The following is a 24,612-nucleotide window of genomic DNA, read 5'->3' on the forward strand; positions in this document are numbered from 1 at the left end:
AGCCGCTCTTGTTGTGTTTTATTAATTCTGTTAATAAAGCCTTGTTCGTTATATGAGCCTCCTCTCGTTCCTCAGTAGCTTCAAATAAAGTAGCTGCCAATTCTGATATCCATCTGGCAGATGTGATAACCATTAGGAATGACCCCTTACATGCAAGGAGGCTCAAAAGGTGCTGTGGTCAGTGCCTGTAACATCTTGGGCAAATCCCAGGTGGGATAACAATGTACGGCCACAAATTAGAGGTGCCCCTGAGAAAAGCTCTAACCCTAGATGGTGAGCTAAAGAACTAAAAACCCCTATACTAATAACAGAAGCCAAGGTTGTGACCTATCATCGGAGTGTGTTTGAAGAAAGTCCTTTTTCTAAACCTTCCTGCAGAAATTCCAGTACATCCTCCAGAGGCCAAATTAGGATCTACATGCCCCTCCTGACACCAGGTACCGAATACCTTCCAGGATGCATTATAAATACAGATGGTGGAAGGCCGTATGGCCACCTGAATGGTCCTAATGACCTTGTTAGTCAATCTTTCTGTTTTCAGCAGATTCCACTCAACCGCCAAATGGTGAAGTGTAACCACTGGGGCTCTGGGTGTTGGTTGGACCCCTGACTTAGAGAAATCTTCTCTGAGGGAATGATCCATGGTCTGGAGCCCGACCAGATTAGCAAACCACAGTCACCTGGGCCAATGGGGAGCCACCAACAGAACTTACGTCCTCTCCAACAACTTCGTCACTACAGCCGGGATCAGAGGCATCGGGGGAAAGGCGCACAACAGCCTCCTGGGCCAAGGACATCATAGAGCATCTACTCCTTCCACTCCCAGGGCTGGAAACCTGGAGAAAAACCTTGGAAGGTGAGAGTCCATTGGAAAGGCGAATAGATCCAGGATAGGATGACTGAAGCGGTTGGACAGTTCTGCGAAGAGACTGGGATGCAAACACCACTCTGCATGGTCTACCGTGGCCCTGGTCAACCAGTCCGCTTCTATGTTGGACACCCCTATGATATGTTCTGCCCTGATTGACAGGTGAGCCTCCACCCACTGACACAATGTCTCTGCTTCTGTCATAAGGGACTTTGACCGAGTCCCCCCTGTCAATTGTTGTGGGCCTTTGTGGTTACATTGTTCGTTAAGAGTAAGGAGATCTGTTGGTGAAAAGCCCTGAGAGCAAGGCGAGCCACCCTCAGTTCCAGCCAGTTTATATTGTGAGTTAAGTCCTGAGGAGTCCACTGATCCTGGGCTATCCTGTCTCTGAAATGGGCCCCTCAGCCGAATAGAGTGGCATCTGTTGTAATGGTCAACCTGTCCATCTCCCTGAAAACATAATCCTTGGTTATAGCTCTGGACCCCCACCAGCGCAGTAAGTGTAAAACTTTGGTGGCACCCGCACTTTTGCTGGAGACATACTGCGATGCGCTTTCTGGTAGGGCAGCATGAACCACTGTAGTGGTCTGGCATGGAATTGTGCACCAGGGAGATGCAAGATGCTAGTTTCCCCAGCAGCGCCGACAGAACCACTTTGTCCATCCAAATGTGGGCTGTCATCGCCCTGATGCTGTTCTTCCGCTCCTGGGGAAGAAAGACATGTCCGGTAAGAGTGTCTATAAGTGCCCCTAAGTGCACGAGTCTTGTAGAGGAGACTAGATGTCTCTTAGAACCTGAATGGTGGTATGAATCCTTTCCGACTGTCTGTATGACAAGGTTTAAAACCAGTAAATCGTCTAGATAATACTGTATTCCAATGGGCAATGTTCGAAGATAGACAGCTAGTGCTGCTAGAATTTTGGTCAGTCCTTAGGGCCGACGCAAGTCCGAATAGAAGGGCTGCATATTGGAAATGCCTGTCGTTGTAACAGAATCTCAGGTACTGTCTGTGATTTGGATGGATAGGGATATGGAGATAAGCCTCCATCAGGTCCATTGAAGTCAAAAGGTCCCCATGCTGGATTCCCACCAGAATAGACTGAAAGGAATGCATCTTGAACCTTCTGTAAACCAGATGCCCGTTGAGACCCCGTAGATTGAGAATTGCCCTCCCCCCTCCCCCGAGGCCTTTGGGATCACAAACAGCATTGAATAGAATCCTTGTCCCCGCTGTTCCGGTGGAACCAGTTGTATGGCCTGAATGTCCAACAAATGTTGGATTGTCGCTTCCATAAGACCCCTTCTCTCTGGGTCTCTCGACATGGAACAGCAGAGGATGAACCTCGGAGGAGGGGAACAAAATTCCAGGGAGAGCCCTGATATTACTATCTCCAGTATCCAGGTATTGGTCATGATCTTCCCCCATCTGTCAGAGAACACCAGCCGACCCCCTATAGATAGTGATGCCTCCAAGTCATTTATGACGGCGATAGGGCTTATTGTCCCCACCATGAAATGGCCACTTGCCCTGAGCTTGCTGGTTATCTCTGGCCCCAGTTCCAAATCCAGATTTATCTGATTAGTATCCATCACATTGATAATTGACAGCCCGAGAAATGGGTACTGCTGGTGGGTAAAATTAGACAACCCCCCCCTCGCCCTGACGAAAGGAATACCGTCTAAAGTATGGTGAAGGACAAAAATACATCCTTCTGCCCTTTGTAGACAGCATCTTCCTCTTGTCCTTGGTCTCAATAAGGAAAGGTGCCAAGGAATCCCCAAAAGCTGTTTCCCACAAATGGAGAAGCCGCCAGCTTCCACATGGTTAGCGTCCATGCGCCAATGATGCAACCAGAGCATACAATGGGCCGTAACATTTGCAGCCATGGCTCAAGCCACAGACTTAGCTGCATTCAGTGATGCATCAGAGGGAACTCTGCTGCAGTCATGATCTTCAAGATGTCCTGATGTGCACGAATATCATCTGCTGGAATTTGTCTTGTAGGTGCCAGAGCCAACACAAAGATGCCCTTGTAAAAAAGGAAGCAGCAGTCGTGGTCTGGATGGCCCAGGATTCAGCCTGATGGGCTCTGTGCAGAGCCATCTCCTCCCATTTGTCCTCAGCCTTCAAGGCATCCTCAGCATCTGGTGGCAGCACTGAGGTTGAAGTCAACGCGGCCACCAGAGCATCCACCTTGGGAACCTGCACTAGGCTCTTACAATTTGGCAAGGCCGGTTGTTCGCCTTCTTCCTCAGAAAACTCATCCACCCCTGGGATTTCTCCTTCAGATAAGAGATGGACTTCGAGCCGAAGGCCCAGGAGATGATGGTTCAATCCAAGTCGCCTGATCACTTCTGGGATTCCCCCCCCCTGGGTACCTAGTGTCCAATTACAGAGCTGTACTAGTGTGAGACCCAAATGCCTGAATTCTTTGAAATATGGCCATCTCCTGCCTAATCACCTGGAAGATCCACTTCCTGAAATAGGCAGGCATCTCCTCCTCTGCACATCAGTGGAAAGGAAGGTGGTCTGTGGTGGCCTTAAACAATCTCGAGAAGTAGAAGGACCAGATAGTCTAGTCAGGTCTATGTTCTTCCCTTGCTCACTAAGAGCCACAGGTGACCATGTTGTCGATGGGAGGACGTGATCCTATTTGTTTGGAAGGACCAGGCTTGTCCATGCCAACACCTAATAGAGAAGCCTCTGATGTCTTCATTTTAGTAAGCTTACTACTACCAGATTGTATACTGGCCTTTGCAATTTCCCTGTCCAAGGCTTTTTGGCTCTGTTTGGCTGCCTTCTCCTTGGCTATAGAAGCCCTCTTCTGAGCCTAGCCTTTGCTTTAATTTTGGCTGCTGCCACCAGGCTAGCAGATCTAGGCTTACTAAGCCCTTTGATATGAGATTCAGATCCCAGCGGTGAAGAATCAGTCTGGGCTGGGCCCGAAGCAGCACTGTTCTCATCCATAGCAGCACCAACCATCAGAGGAGGAAGGTGCATGCCATAGTCAATTGTCAGGCCCTCTGCAAAAATATTTTGGCAGTTGGAATTGCCCTAATGAATATCAGTGATTCTGCAGATTTGAGGCAGTTATAGGCACTTTAATCATACTGAGGCAATTCACCATAGAAGCTAGGCCAAGATGATCTGAATCCCTGTAAGCTGACAACAAGCCCACAGGTTAGGCCGAAATGACCTGATCCACACGGTGAATTAAGAACCCAATAACTGTGTAACAGTAGAATGGCACCAATAATTCAAAAAGGTCTTGTTCAGCCGATGCAATCAAATAGCAGCGGGAGGGGAACAAAATGGCCACTGCAACAGTTAAAATGGCTGCTGGAGCAAACAAAATGGCCACCGCTTTAATTAGAACCCCGAGTCAACCGTTTGTGCACCAAAAAAGAAGCGGGAAAAACCGTTGGGGCTGTGCATGTTAATGGAGCCCTCAGCACCCAATGTCATGGCATAAAAACTGAAACCTCCCTTTATGCTCCATGTTTGCTATTTTAAACGCCCGGCCAGGGCAGTCAAAAGGGGCTTTGCAGGCTCCGAAATCTCTGCCACTGCTGCCAATTTGAAAGGCAGCAAGAATAATCAATGCGAAAAGAGCCAAGGCTGTCATTTCACTGAAATTGGCTCTAAATAGTCCAACTGCAGCCCCATTGCAATCCAAAGGACCCCGCACTAGGTTGTTAATGTGCTCAGTCTTTCCTGAGAGTTAGAAGTCAGCTTCAACCTCTGTTAATCATCCGTGAGGCAAATGTTTGGAGCACCAAAGGGGTGTGAAAACGGCAAGTGCTATAATTTGGGCTAATGGAGCTCCACAGCGGCATCTACAGTGCTAACTCACAGCACAATGACAGTTCTTCCTCTGTAGTCCAAAAAATCAGTTTATAGCACAAATCGAAAAATCTTTCAAAGCTTGAGCTGAGAGCTCAAGAGAAACAGTCCTGTGAGCTGAGACTAAATTGAAAGACTGAGGACCGTTACAAAGGAGGTGTGTCTTCAGACTTTCAATACAGTCAACAAGCTAGCAGGCTAGAATAACCCATCCTGGACTCTCTTGTCAATATCATGGAGAAAAGAGACCCAACAGAAAAGATCATCTTTAGCTACTTAAGCCAGTTACATGTATTAAAACCAGATTTTTAAAAAGTAAAATTGAATTATATCTCACGATTTCTCCAAGAACCTAGATGGCATACACAGTACTTTCCATTTTTTGCAACAAAATCTTTGAATGCTCATCTATTGTATTTTCCATAAATTGCCACTTTTCAATATTTTTAGCTGGGATTGTTTAAATGGTAGAATTTATGTGCCACAATTCCTCCAGGAATTCCTCTGGTATATAAAGCATTCTTCCTCCAAATTTTCTCATAATAGCAATCCTGAGAGATACCGAATGTTAACAGCTAATGCTTGTGCAAAATCCTCCAATTAATTTCAAAGATTGAACCTACTTTCCATCTAGAGTAGCATGTGAACCGTTACATCATGCTACACTCAATTTATGGGCATAGTAATACTCATAATTAGATTGTAAGTTATACATTTTAACTATACCTGCTAACAGCATTTCCAAAGACAGACCGAATATTGTCGATAGCTGTATTACTTGACAGTGTTCTTATATCTGCAACTGTCTCGCTTTGCTACAAAGAGAAGATAGCATGCAATTACCAATGCTTTTAATATATATGGAAAAAGTAGGTGAATATAAATTCACAGATTTTTCCTGGGATTTTGTGCATCATCTATAAGCATTACAGCAGTAACAGAAACAAATTATCCTGGGAAAATATCTTCTTGAGCTCCGTTTAAATTAAAGAAAGATTAAGGTGACAACAAAAGAATTCTGAACAGTATCTGCTTTTAAATGTCAACCATATACACATATATGTATACAGGCTACTCAAAACAATTAATGCATCTCTTCTGTCACACTTTTGGAAAATAGCGAATATAGTCTTTTGCTTCTAATAATGTGAGTTAGATTGCACTATTTATAAAACCCCTTTTTAGATGTGTAAGTTCACTCTCCCATAAGAAGATAAGAGAAGGACTTGAGGACATTTTCCATCCACCCCCAACTTTGTATCAGTGGCTAATTTTTCTCCCTTATTTCAGCCTCTGATGCTTAGCAATATTGAACAAATAAGGATGGACATGTGGCAGAGACCAGAATAAATTATAAATTAAATTAAATTAATAAATAAAGAGTGGGAAACAAATCAGAGAGAGGAAGAGAGAGAAATGAAAGAGAGATGGAGAGAGCGAATGAGAGAGGGAAAAATCAGAGAAATGAAAGAGAGTTGGAGGGAGAGAATGAGAGAGACGGAAAAGATAGGGAAACAATTCAGAGAGAGGGGGGGAGAGAAATAAAAGAGAGCTGGAGGGAGAGAATGAGAGAGGGAAACAAATCATAGAGAGAAGGGGAGAGAAAGGAAGAGAAATAAAGAAAGGAAGAGTAAGAAAGAAAAAGAAAGAGGGAGAGAGAGAAAGAAAGAAAGAACTCTCTCAGACCTATGATGAAAGCAATGGCAAGCTAGATCTCTTGCCAAGAAAACTGCAGTTTGCTAGAAGGCACAAATTGGAAGCAAATCTGATTTTTAAGGAAATAACAGAGATGGCAAAAATGTATCTGAAAATAAGATTATTTATAATTTTGGATAATGTATTATATTGTCAAACTCAAAAGAAATCAAAATATATATGTTATTGCTGTTAGTACAATCTTGCCAGCTTCTATCAACTTAAGAGTTCACTATGAAAAGATTACAGAGAAGCAATCACAATTAATAACTTTATTTTAGATTTGCTATGGTATTCAAAGAGAAATAAATAAAAAGCAAGATGGAAGGGGAAGGAAGGAAAGAAAGAAAAAAGGAAAGGAAGAGAGAGGGAGAGGAAAAAGAGAAAAAGAGAAATGAGAGGGAGGGAAGGAGAGTGAGAGCGACCCATTTTCCACAGAAAACACCTAGCTATGCCCTGGGTGGGCATGACTGGGGGTGGATATCATGTGACTGAGTGGGAGTGACATTGAGTTGGCCATGCCCACCCAGGTTTTTTGGCTCCCAGTTTTTTCTTTTCTGTGGGAAACGGGTCCAAATAGCTCTTTAACTGTTTAAGGTTGCAAAACCCGCCCTAGAGGTTTTAAAATTATTTTATTAAACATTCAAATATAATACTATTTTAAAAATATTGAAGAAAAATCATGTTTTACCTTTTTAACAGAAAAACCGATTCCAGTGTTGTGAATGGCATACCTGGATTGTGGAATACATAAATAGAAAAATAAATGTAGATAGCCAAAGAGACATTGAAAAAACTATTAGTGAAGCATGCGTAAACTGATATTGATATATCAAACTGAGTAAGACCTAATCCAAAAAAGGTGGATGGAAGGTATACGGCTTCCACAGAATGGGACTGTACACCAAATCTTTTCCCCATTTGGTAATATATGGTAAAAGTAAGAAGGCAACATGGCACCAAATATTGGATTTCACTGTCTGCAAAGCAACAATCATGAAGTGGAACATTTTTTTTTAACATGATACTATCATGACATATGTTTAGGTTTAATTATATATGTGGGGGAGGGAATAGTTACTAAATGATAAGATCTAAAATTAAATAAGCACTTTCTAAGGAATGTTTAATGACTTGTAATCAACTGTAATGGTATAATATTTTATTTATTTATATGTTAAATTATTGTATTTTATTCCAATTTCATTTTAAACTGTATTTTATTCCAATTTTACTTTAAATTGTATTTTATCGAATTCCATTTTAAATTGTTTTTATCAGATTTTGGTACATTTGTGTCTAGAACTGTGCACTTTTATATGGCCAAGGGCTAACAATAAAGTAAACTAACTAATTAACTATATGACTCAGAACAAATGTTCTATTGTCTTTTGGCAGTCTTTGTTGGCTTTACAATCATGAGAACAGAAGAAACTCACTAGGCCAATTAGTGTTAGTACTTTTACAGATATTTTCAAATATTTGTACCAATTGTTCTTGGGTTTTCCTCATCTCAAACGCATGATCCAGATGTATATCATAAAGTCATTTCTATTGCTGCATGGATTTTTAATTTATCAAAGATATAATTTTTGGCTAAAAGGAGAAAAATGTTCCAATCTAACAAAAAGCAACCCTCCTTTCAAGTAGATCACCTGCTGACAACATCCAGTATTTTTGTATATTCTTCACAATAATTTTTAAAAGCTTTTCTCCTGGTGGCTACATTGTAAAATAGATCTTCAACCTATGGAGACAAACAAGATTTTAATACAAACAAAAAATTCAAAACCAAAGTAAGTGTTATAAGAATAGTATTTTATTGCAAAGCACAAGAAAAGGAAATTCTGCCAATCACAGTTTGTGTTGCTCCACTTAATCCTGCTCTGTCTTCTCTATTTGTCTTAATGTTTTTTAGGACCCCAGAATATTGTCTCTCCCTGCAAGGTCCAGAAAAAAATCTTATTTGAATGCTGTCATAAAGCAGCATATCATTGTATTTAAATTTAGCTCTGCTTTTATATGAAACTTATACATTAATACAAATATCAATTGCAATACACTTTGAATATAAGATGATATAATTGAAAAAGTTTCTGATTATGGTGTAATAAAAAACAGGTTTTTTCAATAATAGTTGACAAGTTTAATCCAAATTACACTCAGCATTGTCTCTCATAAAGAATGGATTAAAATAGCTATCCCAATATATTTATACAAATTTCTATTCAATTTCTGATTAAGTTATTACTTTTCAATAGTTAGCATAATCAGTTTTGGTTGCAATATAATCTCATATGTTTCAGTGCTTAAATATTTTAGTATCTATGTAAATGTTAAAGGTTCCTCTTGCACATATGTGCTAGTTATTCCCGACTCTAGGGGGCAGTGCTCATCTCCGTTTCAAAGCTGAAGAGGCAACGCTGTCCAAAGACGTCTCTGTTGTCATGTGGCTGGCATGACTAAACGCCGAAGATGCACGGAACACTGTTACCTTCCCACCAAAGGTGGTTTCTATTTTTCATGTACTTTTGAAATGCTACGGTGGCAGAACCTGGAACAAGTAATGGGAGCTCACTCCATTACTCAGCGCTAGGGATTTGAACAGCTGAACTGCCGACCTTCCTGATTGACAAGCTCAGTGTCTTAGCCACTTAGCCCCTGAATCCCTTAGTATCTATGTACTTTTCTTCAAAATTACTAAAATATACATTTTACTTAAACCCATATAAATCATGATCGACATGGTATGGATGACATGGTATGGATGACACTGGGACTGAAAGAGATACTGAAGAGCTGGATATAATGATTATATCCCAATCATCACAACCCAAAGTGACGTGGAGAGGACAGAAGAAGAGGAGGAAATGGACAATGAATCAAAATATACTGAAAAATAAAGAATATATAAAAATGATGGAAAAGGAAATGAATCTCTTCTATAAAGTAAACAGAAAAAAGAAACATCACTGCAAAGGACTGACAATAGCATATGTGGCAAGAAAAAAATAAGAAAAAGAAACAACAAGACTTACTAGAGGAAGAACTTAAAAAACTGGAATCGGATCTGCAGAAAGAACCCCCCAAAAAGAAAAGAAAAGAAAAAAGATTTGATAAAATATAAACTATGTTAAAAAAAGATATGTTAAAAAAACTATGTTAAAAATATATTATTATATTAAAAAATATATATTAACTATGTTAAAAAAAACTATGTTAAAAAAATATAGACTATGTTAAAAAAAGAAAAGAAGAGATAGCTCGACCCAGATAGACTCTCTGCAGAACTTTATAAGACCATACAAGAACCAATAGAAATAGTAATGCTGGATTTGTACAATGAAGCATTTGCAGAGGCCAAACTACCAAAAACATGGACTGAAGCATACATTACACTTATACCAAAAGAAGATTAGGACCACCAACAAATAAAGAATTACAGACCCATTTCATTATTAAATGTAGACTACAAACTATTTACATCCATAATTTCGGAAAGACTAAAAAAAAGTACTAAACGAGTTTATTCATCCAGACCAAAATTGATTTCTATCAAAAAGACAATTGAAAAATAATATGAGAATAATTACAAATACACTAGAATATTACGAAGCACACCCTGGAAAACAAGTTGCATTGATTTTTCTAGATGTCCCAAAAGCCTTTGACAACTTGAATTGGTAGTTCATTATTACACAATTTAAAAACATGCATTTCGGAGAGGAATTTGTAAAGATGGTGGAAACAATATATTTGACCCAGAAGGCAAAAGTAATAATAAATGGAGACACCACAGTAGAATTTAATATCTCTAAAAATGTAAGACTAGTATGCCCCCTATTGCCCCTATTCTTCATCTTAACTTTAGAGATACTACTATTGGAAATTAGACAGGAACAGATCTAAAAATAAAAAAGAAGAATATAAAGTTCCAGTGTTTGCAGACAACCTAGTATTTATCCTAAAAGAACCATCAGAATCAGGATCTAAATTAATACAAAAAATAGAAGAATTTGGCAAGGTAACAGGTCTCAAAACCAAAAAGAGGAAAACAAAGATAATAAAAAAATCTTACTAAAAAACAGGAGAAAGAATTGGAGGAAAAAATGGGGATGCAGATGACAAAGAAGGTGAAATATTTGGGAATTTGGCTAACAGGAAAATGTTCATCGATCAAAGAAGAGGATTATTAACAAGACTATGCAACAAATAAAAAAACATCTAGAAAATTGGAGAAAACTGCAACTTTCACTCACGGGAAGAATAGCCGCAATCAAAATGAATATATTACCAGATCTTCTGATTTTATTCCAAGTAGTACTAATAAGCCTATGGAAAAAATTTTTCAAATAACTAAACAAACTAACAACAAAATTCATTTGGTTAGGGGAAAAAAACCCACGTATCAAATCAAACTATTACAGGATAGTAAAAGAGAAAGGCGGCTTCGAGCTCCCAGATTGGGAGCTTTACTATCAGGCAGCTGCTCTTACATGGATAAAAGTTTGGATAAAACTAAAGAATAAAAGAATTTTAACAATAGAAGGACATGACTTATAATTAGGCTGGCATGCTTTCATATAGGATGGGAAAAACAAAATACACAGTTACTTCCAAAGACAACAAATTAGAAACGCTCTATTATAAACATGGTAAAAAATTAAAAGAAATCACTACAACAAAGTACCAATTTGGTTATCAACTATGGAAGCACTAATCTATCTAAATGTATTAGACATAAACAAAATAATAAGATATGAACACCTATTAGATAACCAGGAGAAATTCAAAACGAAACAAGAAATAAAAAACCAGGGAATAGACATTGATTGGTGGCCATATATGTAGATTCAGACCAGATACAAGTAAGAGTCAAGCTATTCTCCAAAGCACCTGAGGACAGAACAAGAAGCAATGGGTGGAAACTAATCAAGGAGAGAAGCAACTTAGAACTGAGGAGAAACTTCCTGACAGAACAATTAATCAGTGGAACAGCTTGCCTCCAGAAGTTGTGAATGCCCCAACACTGGAAGTCTTTAAGAAGATGTTGGATAGCCATTTGTCTGGAACGGTATAGGGTTTCCTGCCTAGGCAGGGGGTTGGACTAGAAGACCTCCAAGGTCCCTTCCAACTCTACTATTGTATTGTATTGTATTAAGATTTAGAATTATATGGATTCTATAAAGAACTACAAGAATTAGATAAAATTTTACAAGGAACAGAAGAAAAACTGATTAGAAAAATATACAATTATTTACTGTGATTTAAAATGGAAGAAGAAATAGTGAAGGAAACCATGATAACTTGGGCAAAAAAAATTGACTACAACATAGAATTAGAGAAATGGGAAAGTTCTGGGGGGGGGGGGGGGGATTACAAATTGACAATGTTGACAGCCTACAAAGAAAACTTATCCAATATGTTCTACAGATGGCATTTACCACCAGCGAAAATGTTTTCAAATAGTTCACCGGATTGGTGTAAATGTAGTCAGGCCCAAGGAACATACTATCATATATGGTGGACATGCACAGTAGCAAAAAAACCTGTCAAACTGTTGACCTGCAGGCTGGATTTGTCATGGGCAGGCCACACCCATCCCAGTTGTCGCAATACGTTACAGGACACTAATGTGACACCAGTTCAACACCTGTTCTATAAGGGATCTGCAAATTATTTTTTTTCAATATTATAATTTTAAAAGTTTGTTACTGAAAGGAGATACTCTTGTTGTTATCCCTCCATGGGTTTTCAGTGATAACAGCTGCTTCAAAAACATTGAGGTTAAGTACAGCAAGTCCTCCACTCCCAGCTGTCTACAATGATATATTCCTGCTGTGATAAACTACAATAAAGTTAGCTCTAGAGTGTAAAGTTACTGGACAAAGTGGCTACTCCAAAACTGTAAACATTAAAAATGGAAGTAACCTACTGTGATCTGAGTTCCTTGGTTTCCTGCACAAGGTTTTGGAATGCTCTTCAGTTTTCCATCAGAGTAATTTGCCCTGATAGTAAAACAAAACAAGAGTTAGCTCTTTAAATTTCAAGAACAAATGGAGACCATACAGCTTTCACGACTGCTATTTTCTAATCTTTAAGGCTAAAGAGAAGCAAAACTATCTCTTACCAGGTTCATTACAAAAACAGAAAATAACTCCTTTACAGTTTAATTGAGCTAGTGTGAGTCACAAAGCTCCTGGAGGAAAACATAACCGATCTATCTATTTATCCTCAGATTAATTAATCATTTTAAATGGGCTGGCAGGAAGCAGAATTCTTTAAAATAAATTTGTATAATTGGCTCAAAGAATACAGGTTAGCTATTGCTTGGACTACTTTAGAAAGTACCATAAAACCATTGTTGCCAGTAGTCTTTACAAGCAACAGCCTAAAAAGTTTAATATAAATATTGCATGCTGCTCAAAGGAAATAAAGTCAGTTGAAAATATTTGAAATGTTAGAGAATATTTTACTTTTTCAATCACTGCTAACACTTTAACCATACCTTTCAGGACATGTGCTTTACAATTGCCATTTTTATTAATGCAATGTACTCTTTCCAGGACATTAGCTTTTTTTTGTCCTTGGGTTGCTGTACTATATACTGACAAATGCATAACAATGCAAAATGATGTGTTCTTAGCCAAGCACCCAGTATTATGTATTTATTTACTTATATAAAACATTGATATAGTTGCCTATCTGGGGAAGCCAACTTGAATTGCACCAAGAAATTGGAAGCCAGTGCAGCTCACATAACAGATATGTTACCTAGGCCAACCTACAAGTCCCCATTACTATGCACACCGCTGCATTCTGGACCAGTAGACGTTTATGGGTGGTCTTTTAGGGCAACTCCATATACAGCATACTGAAGTAATCTGGACAGGAGTTGACCAAGGCATGAATGACCATGAGTAAGGTCGCCTGGTGCAGAAAAGGGCACAATTGGTGCACCAGGAAGAATCTATGCAAAGGAGTTGTAGATCCAGGAGAATCTCCAAAATACTACTCATGGCAGTCAGAGTCAAAGACAAAGAATTTGGGTGGGAGGTCCAGTCTCAAATATCCCATTTTGCTAGTGGCCAGATCTAGTATTAGGTTGTTTACTTTTGTTTGGGTCAGCTGTATTTGAAGTTATAGTAACATGTACAATATGACATACTAGCCAACACAGAAAAGAAAAGAACAAACTTTCTCATTCAGTTTATTTATCTATGTACCAGCAATAATTGTAGTTAGACACCATTAAGACTTTCTCCAAAGTCTTTCTTGGGCAAAGCCAAAAGCAACTGAATAGGTGGGATTTGACTCAGTAGATGGTATAACTGTTTTTTGGATTTTAAGGTCTGAGTCCAAGTATAGGTAGAGGTTGTTTAGTCGTTAATAGAATTTTTTAAAAAAATACATTGCTATTATGGTCACATATTCCTTTTACAGAGACTCAAAAAAACATATTCTTCCAATAATTGCTAGGTGTCCCGGCCGTTCTGACACTGCTTATCTCCAGTGGCTGCTTAAGGACGAACAGTCCAAAACTACAATGCAGGTAGCTAGATTCTGCGCAGCAGCACTGGGAATTCATAGGAAATACATGTCTAATCCACCATAGCTATTTTATACAACAAATGTGGCAAACCTGTTGCACTGTTTCTTCCTTTCTCTTTTAGTATTAAACTGATTATGGACCATATAGTTTATGGATTGCAATTTTTGGATAATTAGACCATATATAATTGACAAATTGGATTTTATCAGATTTTAGCTGTTTTTATTTTATATTAGATTTTATAATTGTATATTTACAAAATGTTTTTGTTTATTCTGGTCTCTGATCTATGACTGTAATAAATTGAATTGAATATTGCTATTAGATTCCAAGTCAAACAGTTAAACATTTTCAGAAAGCATACAAGCATGAAGCCAAATTCAAAAGCATGGCTTATTGCCAGGATGGCGAACCTATGGCACACGTGTCACAGGTGGCACACGGAGCCATTTGTCAGTGCACGCGAGGCTTTGCCCTGTCAGCTGGCCAGCGCATATGCGCATGCTGGCCAGTTGACTTCAGCATTTTTTGAGGCCATTTTTCGCCCTCCCCGGGCTTCAGAGGCTTTATAGGAGCCTAGGGAGGGCTTTATAGGAGCCTGGGGAGGGTGAAGCCCCCCCCGGAGGCGCTCTGGAGGCTTCAGGAGCTTCCCTGAAGCCTCCAGAGCATTAAAAAACGCCCCTATGGGCAAACTGGAAGTTTGGGAATGGATTTTTCTCATAGGGCCAGTATTAGCCTTCCGGAGGCTTCCCTAAAGTCTCTGGAGAGCAAAAAACGACCCTACGAGCAAACAGGAAGTCACTTCCAGTTTGCGTGAAGGGCCATTTTTAGTCCTCTGAGCCTTCAGGGACTTTTAGGAGCCTTCAGCGCATTGCATAATGGGTGTGGCACACCCACATGTGACCCCCCTGCGCCCCCCCCCTTTTGGCATGCGAGTCAAAAAAAGTTAGCCATCATTGGCTTATTGTATCCTATAACCCAAAAGGAATAGGTTTCTTCAACTGAGTTTCTATAGCAGAGAGAAACGGCTATTGTTAAACAGTGCATTAGAAACATTCATCTTCTGTCACCATGTAATTTTTGTGTTAGTTTTCAACTATTAACATTCTATGCACACATTAGTTATGTTTACAATCCTTTGTTTTACATTGTTCTTTTTCTCAAGAGTCTCCTAGATTTTCAATAGTAGTATTAGTACTGCTAATATTGTTTTATTCATTTTGTTTAAATGCTAATTAAACTCTTAGAGCTTTATTAATTAGAGCTCTTAGAGCTAATTAAGCTCTTAGAGCTTTAAAATCTGGCCCCAAGCTTTAAGCTATACTGTATGATTTGCTTCTTATTCAAAAGCTGTTTGTTTGTGTATTTTTTTCCTCTCTCTGAATGTTCATTTTTTTTCTTTGTCTATGTTGCTTAGAACTGTTTTTAATACTGTAAGCAGCCCAGAGTTAACTATGGAGTCAGACAACTTTAGAACTTTGATAAACAAACTAACTAACAAATACATACATACATTAAAAAAATAGTCTATAGTGATACAATTGACATATATGCAACATTTCCCTAGACTCCCCTTGGACTCCCCTAGATCTCTTTGAACTGTCTTCTATGTGCAGTAATCAGCTGGAGCTAAACCCTGGTCTGAGAGCACCAGAACCAGCAGCTGCAGCTCTGAATGATGGCGTGGATCTTATGATGGAGACAGAGCTGACAGAAGAAACAAGCTTCCCTTATCTTTGTCGGCAGCTGGGCCTACTTATGTGGTCACAAATGCTGTGGAATGTGACAGGCTGCCATTGGGTTTTTTTGAAGTTTAACTAATGAATGGGAGCTTGGAACTATATGAACTACAGGACACATCGTACAACTATACCGCTGCTACAATATCTAGTGCAGCATAGCAGGCCTTCTGGCTACTCCTTCGACTACTTTTTGCAATCTTCTGAACATTCTGTAATTGGGCCTGGGAAGACTATTTGGGGAATTTGGGACTGGAAGGGAAAGTTGAGTGAAAGGCGAGTATGGTGGTCCCTCTCCCCCGGGTGAGAGCTGGGAAAAGGGAATGCTCCCTGCTTGGCAGGTGAGAGCAACTGGGCAGGGTGCTGTTTGTGCATTGGATGGATGTATTATGAGTGTGTTGGAAGATAACAGGGTGCTGGATGTGATCCCTCTGCAGCAATGAGGAAGGGGTGGTCTGAGTTTGAGGGCACTAAGAGCAAGTGCTATAGTGCCTGTAAGGCTCACCTTGCCAGCGACAATTTGTCAGTGGGAGGAGGTTTCCCCCCGTTTAAGGAAGTGTGTTAGAGATGAGGGAAGGAAGAAGAGGGCAGTCTATTTCAGTGATGTCAGGTAATGGGAGATATGGGAGGTAAGGAGGGGGGCAGGCACGAAAAAGACAACCTCGGTATTTAGTACCGATCTTGTGTTCTGCCCCCTTGTACTCACCTCATTTACCTGGCCACCTGATCTCTGGTGGTCCTGGTCTAAGGCTGCTGCTTTTAAATGTCAGAGCAGCATGCAATAAAGCTAGCTTTATTGCCAATTTGATCCTTGAAGAGAAGGCCGACCTGGCTTGTAAAACCGAAATATGGCTGGCCCCAGGAAAGGGAGATGTTCCCTTCTTAGAAATGTGCCCAATGGGTTATCAACCATGGGACCAGAGAATCCCAGCAGCCTCCAGGAGCAGTCCTCCACAAGTGCGCGTCTGTGAGACCCTTTTTCTTAGGTTGGGCTCAAGGGATAAGGTGGGATTGCTGCTGCTGTACCTGTTTCCCTACCCAGGTTCCTGGGAACAGGACTGGCAGTGGAGTTCCCCTGGCTTATTGTTCTGGGGGACTTCAACCTGCCATTTCTGGGGATGAGGTAAGAGGTAGCCCAGCATTTCATGGAAACCATAACTTCCATGGGCCTCTCCCAGGTCATCCAGGGCCCGACTAGGAATAGTGATCACACACCCGATTTGGTGTTCTTGTCAGAGCAGTGCTTATGTGACCTAAAATTGGTGGATTTGTCCTTGGTCCCAGTCACTGTCCGATTACAGTCTGCTGGCTATGAGTTTTTCAAGAGCTGTACACCCCACCCCCCACAGAAAAGCAGGACCTATTAAATTGGTCCGTCCCCATCAACTAATGGACTCTGATGGGTTCCAGAAGAAGCTGAAGGTTATAACTGCAGATCTGCTGCGCAGTCCAGCTAATCTCTTAGTCACTATTTGGAATAGAAAGGTGACTGAGGCTCCGGATAGGATTGCACCCATACAATCTCTCCTCACCCATAGACCTCTCTGCCCTCCATGATATACAGAGGAACTGAGAGGGATGAAATGGATGAAGAGACATCTAGAGCACCGCTGGCAAAAGACAAGGGATGAATTCGATCAAACACAGGCCTACCTTGTGGTGATTTGTGCGGCGAAGTGTAAATACTTTCCCACACTAATTGCATCTGCAGATAATTGCCCAGTGACCCTCTTTAAGGTGAGCTGCCTCCTCCTGGGGAAGGAGGAGACTGAGATTCACCTGAAGGAGCAAACTGAGGAATTCATGGATTTTCTGACAAAATCATTCAACTTCATTCCCAGTTATGATGCTACCGTAGCTTCTGGTCTAGTGGAAGCCCGAGGCAGGTTCTTGTATTTTAGATCCATGTCCCTCCTGGCTTGTGAAAGCTTCCTGGGAGGTGATAGGCAGGTAGACTCTGGCGGTGATTAATGCTTCTCTACAGAAGGGGTACTGCCCCAGCACTTTAAGGAAGCTGTCGTCCACCCTCTTCTTAAGAAGCCATCACTGGATTCCACCCTGTTGGATAATTTCCAATTCCCCTTTTTGGGGAAGGTTGTTGAGAAGGTGGGTTGTGCGGCAGCTCCAGAGGTTTCTGGATGAAACTGATTATCTAGACCCATACCAGTTATGAGTTAGGCCTGGATATGAGACAGAAACAGCATTGGTTGCGCTTTTGGGTGATGTCTGGCAGGAACGGGATGGGGGTAGTGCATCCATCCTTGCTCTACTTCTTGGCAGCTTTCGATACCATTGACCATGGTATTTGTCTGGAATAACTTCGGGAGATAGGAGTGGGACACCCTGAGCTATCCTGGTTCACTTCCTTCCTCTGCAGCGACTCTCAGTCAGTGTTGATAGGAGGGGAGAGATCAGACCTCGCCCCCTGCTTTGCAGGGTTCAGTACTCTACCCGCTCCTGTTCAACATTTATATAACTCTGTTGAGTGAGATCATCCATCACCATGGACGTATCATCAAAATGCTGATAATACTGTTGTATGTCTCAGCCCATGATGAGTTAAGTGATGTCTTCCCTCTTGCAGTGCCTGGAGGCTATTAGGGGCTGGATGGGGAGCAACGGGTTGAAACTGAACCCTAGCAAAACTGTGTAGCTCTGGGTTTGGTCCAGGGAGAATTACTACCTTTGGTTTTGGATGGGATGGCATTACCCCAATAGATCCTGTGCATAATCTGGGGGTTCTCCTAGACTTGCAACTCCCACAAGAGCAGGGAGGCAAGGAATCTTGTGGGTTTTATCCCCCAGGGAGATACACCTGGTGAGACTCGAAAGAAAGGCCTTCTCTTGGTGGCTCCTCTCTGGAACATCATTCCCACAGAAATTAGAATGCCCCCCACTCTAACACTCTTCCAGAAGGCGCTGAAGACCTGGTTCTGCCAGCAGACCTGGGGAACCTGGAGCGGGATGGAGCCTATTAAAGGGCTTGGGTGATGTGTTGTCATCAGGATGGGGAGTTATTATATTTTTATTAGTTTTATTTTTATATATATGAGGTTTTTATATTCCTGTAAGTCACCATGTGTGATTAGGTAGCAATATAAATTTCCTAAAATAAATAAATAAACATTTATATACTAAACATACCTACCTGTAGGCACATTTTCCATCAGCTGTTTTAGAAGTTATAGTAATATGAGCAATATGACTTATACTAGCCAACGCCTAAGAGAAAAGAAGTTAAGTTCAGTTTTAAAAGCAACGTTACTCCATATAAACATGACACTTCACTGCTTTCAACAAACATTCTCTATTCTTTATCTGTAATAGATGCATTTAGAATTCAAGCATGCACAAGCTCACAAAATTTGGTGATCTCATGTAACAAGGGGCATTTTCTATTTTTATTTAATTTTGAAGTTCTATGGCTAATATTGGAGGGTAAAACAGGCATCATGTTATGACTCTTGCTCTAATTAGAGAGCAAATGATCTCCATCTTGAGATAAATTATCCAACGTTTGACTGAGAAAAAAAGTAGGCATTTAAAATGCATATATGATATGCAACTCAGGTATTTAACAAACATACTTATTTCAAAATCTGCTTTAGACTTTGTTGTGCTTTTTAAATAATGTCTATATCTATTTTGTAAGCAAATATAAACAATTTTTACTTAATGAATATTAAGTTAATTTTTGTATTACCTAAATATGCAGAAAAGCCAAGTCACAAAACAGATTTTCTTTGGTTGTGGATATTATGTAAAGAGTGTGGATGCAAAACTAACTACACTCAGCAAATGTTGTGAAGATAGAAGGAATGATTTCTGAAATATTAAGATCCTAAATTGTTTCAGCTGGTAGCTAGTGATATTAACCTTGAGCTCCTGAAAGAGAGTCAAGAATTAAATTTATTTACAATAGTCCTCAATGTATGGAACCACAATTGGAACCAGAAACTCAATTACTGAGTAAAGCCAAAATTCAGCAAGAAGCCCACATGATGTTTAGCTCAAAAACTATAATCCCTGCAATGCCAGTTGTAGTTATTAAGCAATATCACTGGTTGTTAAATAGATAAGAGTCCCGGATAAGGAATCTAGGCTGGGAGAAACCACAGAAGTCTCCATTCATGAACTGAAAATCTTCCCTGCTGAAATCCAAGCAAGATTTTCAGATCTTGAGCAAAGACACACTCTCATGCGGCCTGCACTGATCCTTCTAGAGCAGGGATGTCAAACTCAATTTCATGGAGGGCTGTTGTGGCCCAGCAGGAGCCGTTGGAGCTGCCACCAGACTCCAAGAGTGAGGGTCCCTATGAGTCGGCTCGGGAGAATGAGGAGGACCCTGGGCAGGGTTCTGACTCTGAGCAGGGATCGGAGAGTTTGGTCAGCCACCAGGAGGCGCCTGAGGTGAGAGCCAAAGGAGGGGGGCTCCTGATGCCATGCCTTGGAGCAGTGGGGAGGAGTCACGGGACAGTGACTCAGACACCAGCAGGGAGTTCTTAGATGCTCGTTACCGCCGCACCCACAGACGCAAGGAGCAAGGACGCAGTTATCGGCGGTAAGGGCTCTCAGCTGCTGATAAGTAGACTCCCCTTCAGTCTATAAAAGGATTGACTGAGCATACGCCCTTTGCAGAAGTCAACAAAGGAATTATTCAAGAAGTTCTGTCTTGGAAGCGTAGCATGCTGGATAGCTGCTATCGTGTCTCGGTGTCTGTGAGCCTTGTCGTGGTGGATTACTGCCCAGGATCTGTCTGTCTGTCTGTGCAATAAATCCTGTTAAAGTAGTATTGTTCCGGAGCGTTTCTGTGTGGGCGAGGGAAGAAGGGGGGTCAGAACAATGGGCCATATCAGGGTTACAGTTGATCTCGGGGGGGGGGGACATGACTGGGTGGGCATGGCCAGCTTGACACAGCTCACTGGGCGTGGCTAAATGGGTGGGCATGGCCAGCATAATGCCACTCACTGGGCATGGCTGACTCAGGACGGAACAAGTCATACCAGCTAACTTGATGTGGGGACAATTTGGTGCCCCACAAGCTCACTTCCTCAAACTGCTGGCAGCCAAGTGCATGCACGCACATACATACATCCATTCCAAATTTGGGGACTTTTATTATCCACTTAGGAAGGAGAGAGCCTTCTCCCCAAGCCGAGACATGATTGGTAGTTTATAAGCTCAAATGTGGATAAAAATATCCAAACTTGGAATGGGGTGTGTGGGTGTGGGTGGATGTGTGTGTGTGTGTGTGCACAGCACGCCAAAGGAGATATTCTTCTCCCAATCCCAGAAAACTGGCATTTCCCTCTCCTCCTCTCCAGAGATCTTTCAAGGTAGAAGTCGGACTTGGAGGAAACTGCTTCCTGCAAACTTTCACTGCATCAGCATTATGGTTTCCCTCAAAATCCCAGGTGCTGATTGAGGCGAGCAGTTTGGAGTGCTCTTCAGTTACTCCGAAGACTCAGTAGGATGCTGTGAGGTTTACCAACATCACAGAATCTATGGAGGGAAGCAAGTGACTACAGCCCTCTTTGATACAATTGAAATTATATATTTTATACAGGAGAGCTCCTGGATGGAAGAAAAAATTAACAATCTATCATCACTCTGAAGCTGGTCTAGAAGCCAAAAGGGTCACTTAGCCTTTCTAGTTAAGCTATCTCCATTTCTGATTAAATTCTGATATTTTCAGGGGCTGCCTTTCAGTGTCTCTGATTTTAGGGAACACAATCCAGCTTTCCCAAATAGGAAAAGCATCACAGTGTCCATCTTTTTCCAACAATTCTCCAACATCCAAAAATAGAGTTCAAAATGCCTGAAATGTCCATTCAAAATTTTGCAGGCAATGCTGGTTAGATCCCTCAGGGCCTCTTTGTGGGTCTATCCTTTTTGGGGGGAGGAGAGACCCAAAGTATCCCTCCATTGACTTCCAGACATTTTCCACAAAGCCTTGGGGCATAGTGTGCTTAGGGGGACGAGGGGGCATGGGGATGGGGCTCATGGGAGAGAGGATGCCCATCAGGTTTTGGGTGGTCATGTGACTAAACTGAGATGGCTTGTTAGCACCAATCTAGAGACAGATAGAGCTGATCATTTCTTGAGCAGCTTTTCTCAAACTCGGCCACAGGCCCAGGGAGGGGTTCTGTGAGTGAATCAATTTATCAGGAAAATACCTGGAGATAACTGGCATTTTAACCTCACTTTTTGGCTGCTCACTCACCTGGCCTCCCGAGGGGGGGGGGGCATTTCCTTTGACACTGATCCTGCAGGAGAAGAGTCCCTTCCCTCAGCCACTGTTACGACACAAGCCTTCCTCCCCTTCTTCCCCAGCACGAACAAGCCGAAGGGGCAAGTGACTGGGAGGCAAAGCAGGAAGCGAATTATAACCCACCCAGCAGAAACAGGAATGGGACTAGCCTGCACCGCACTCACCATGCTACAGCAATCCTCCTCAGGCTGAAGCCACGGGAGGGGGGGGGAGAAAAGAGCATGCCGAAAAGGCTACAGTTTCCTCCTCAGCTGAAGCCACCAGAGGGAGGGGAAAGGGGGAGTGCTGTGTCTGAAGTTTCCACTCCGGTCTGCTTCCTAGAGGGTGCTGCACTCGCACCTGATTGGTTGCCTGTCTGATAGCCGAGTATAAAAGGAGCTGTCAGACAGGGCTTCAACTGCTGCCATCAACTGAACAGGCACTGTGTTAGCCGCCCATTGGCAACAACTTGTTAGAAATAAACATGTTAGCTTTGAAATTCCATCTCGCCTCCATCCCTAATCCGCTGCCTCTGCTACATAATACTGGCGAAGGTGGGATACTGAATGAGGCAATGGAATGAGCAAGTCACTAGGCAAGAGATGGAGATACTAAGAGCTGTCACTAAATCAATGAAGTAACGCATTGACGATGAGAGTTTGTACTGTAACCTAAACTTTCCTCAGATGCGTCCACTAATCTCAATGGTCTGACTGTAATGGCTGCGCTAACCACATTCGCAGCATTCAATGCAACCACAGAGACATGGGATCTTATTTAACGGGATTTGAGTGTTTCCTTGTAGCCAATCATTATGGAGAGCTCTCGAGCGACAGGAAAAAAGCCTATTTTTAAAAGTTTCTTTGGTAACGAAGTGTTTGAAACAGCATGGGCTTTCATTGCACCTCAGCCGGTAACTTTGGCACCTTTGGACAAATTATTAGCGAATCTTAAAAACAAGTACGCCCCAAGGCTTTCTCGAATTGCCCACCATCACGCATTTCACGACAGGAACAATCTGAGGGTGAGACTATTAATCAATTTGTGGCAGCCCTAAGATCAATGGCTCCCTACTATGATTTTAAGGACTTAGAAGATGTCCTTCTTGATAGAGTGGTCTGCAGAGTGTGATACCTCCGTTTACAGTGCTGCTTCCTGGCCAAGCCTGACTTAACACTCCAAATTGCGCTAGATGAAGCCCTCGCTGCTGAAATGTCAGACCTGTCAATGGCAGAAATCCAGAAGGCCATCAGCCCATCAGTACCAAGGAAACCATCACAGTTCACTGTGAAGAACTAGACCCCGGTGAGGTGACGGACGAGGATGATGACATCCACTGCCTTAAGACGACAAAAGGTAAAACTTGGCCCAGTGAAATGAAATTCCTTCAGACAATCTATATTGGAAATCACCCATGAACAGCCTGCAGATTTAAAAATGCAAACTGCTCGTGCTGTGGGACAAAAGGCCATTTAACTAGGGTTTGCCTCGCATTCTAGCCAGCAACCATGTTGCCGGCAGGACCAATGTTTACTAGAAAACAAGCCCAAAATCAAATAAGACGGGGCAATGACTATTTTGCAATATTGAGAGATTCAGCCGAAACAGTCATAGGGCAAGCCAGCTTAGCTCCCAGGAATTTTTTTTTTGTCTCAGTTAAAGTAGAGGGAGCACCCTGCCACATGGAAGTCAACTCAGGATCCTCGTTATCATTGGCATCCTGAAGCACCATTAAGAGGTTGGTGCCCAGGATTGCCAAAAGGCAACTAAGACCCTATCAATTAAAGCTCAGAGTCTACCAGAATAAGAGAATTCCAGTTCTGGGTAGCTGCAAGCTCCGGGTACAGTTTAAAGGATTCACTGGGAGGCTAAAATTAGTCATAGTCAAAAGAGCCCTACCTAGCCTTTTGGGCCTCAACTGGTTCGAACCCTTGGGGTTAGGAATTTGTGACAGAAATCACATAGGCAGCCCCGACTTAGACATCCTATCCGAAGAATTTGCCCGTGTATTCCAGGAGGGCCTGGGTAAATACAATGGCACCCCAATTTCATTTAATTTAGATCCCAAGGTCACACCAAAGTGTCTTAAACCTCGCAAAGTGCCATTTGTACTACGTGCAAAGGTTGATGTGGAGTTAGATAAATTAATAACTCAGGCATCCTCAAACCTGTAGATCATGCCAGGTGGGAACACCTATCGTCACCCACATCAAGGCAGATGGTTCAATCTGCATTTGTGAAGACTACAAATGCATCTTGAACTGAGCCCTCCAACAGAGTGCCTACCCAGTTCCAGTAGTGCAGCATCTACTGCACTCATTTGCCAACCTGGATTTGGCACAGGCATATAAGCAGCTCCTCATGGACAGCGCCACAGCTGAGGCCCAAACAATAGTGACCCACAGGGGAACGTTCAGGTGCCACCACCTCCAATTTGGAGTCAGCATGGCATCTGGAATTTTCCAAAGCTTAATGCAAAGGCTTCTGTAGGAAATACAATCTCCTATTGTGACAACATCCTATTGTCAGCCCCTAATCGTGCTGACCTCCTGTACTGCCTATGAATAGTGCTATACCATTTTCAGGAAGTAGGACTCAGATTAAAAAAAGAAAAGTGCAAATTTGCAGTACCCCAGGTAGAATTCCTAGACTACCTAGTCGACA

At 41.8% G+C, this 24,612-nt stretch overlaps 1 protein-coding gene across 1 annotated transcript in view; it reads right to left on the reverse strand.

Moving 5' to 3' along the window:
• Positions 1–24,612, reverse strand: part of MLH1 (mutL homolog 1) — a 118,433-nt gene that overhangs the window by 82,763 nt on the left and 11,058 nt on the right. The window contains exons 4-8 of the mRNA XM_081932889.1: positions 18,847–18,920; positions 12,343–12,415; positions 8,063–8,154; positions 7,099–7,141; positions 5,439–5,527 (exon numbers count right to left, since the gene is read on the reverse strand). Coding sequence (XP_081789015.1) covers positions 5,439–5,527; positions 7,099–7,141; positions 8,063–8,154; positions 12,343–12,415; positions 18,847–18,920 — 371 coding nt within the window. The remainder of the gene's footprint in view (positions 1–5,438; positions 5,528–7,098; positions 7,142–8,062; positions 8,155–12,342; positions 12,416–18,846; positions 18,921–24,612) is intronic.

The sequence above is a fragment of the Natrix helvetica genome (assembly GCF_964273705.1).
Source record: "Natrix helvetica genome assembly, chromosome: Z".
Classification (NCBI taxonomy): Eukaryota; Metazoa; Chordata; class Lepidosauria; order Squamata; family Natricidae; genus Natrix; species Natrix helvetica.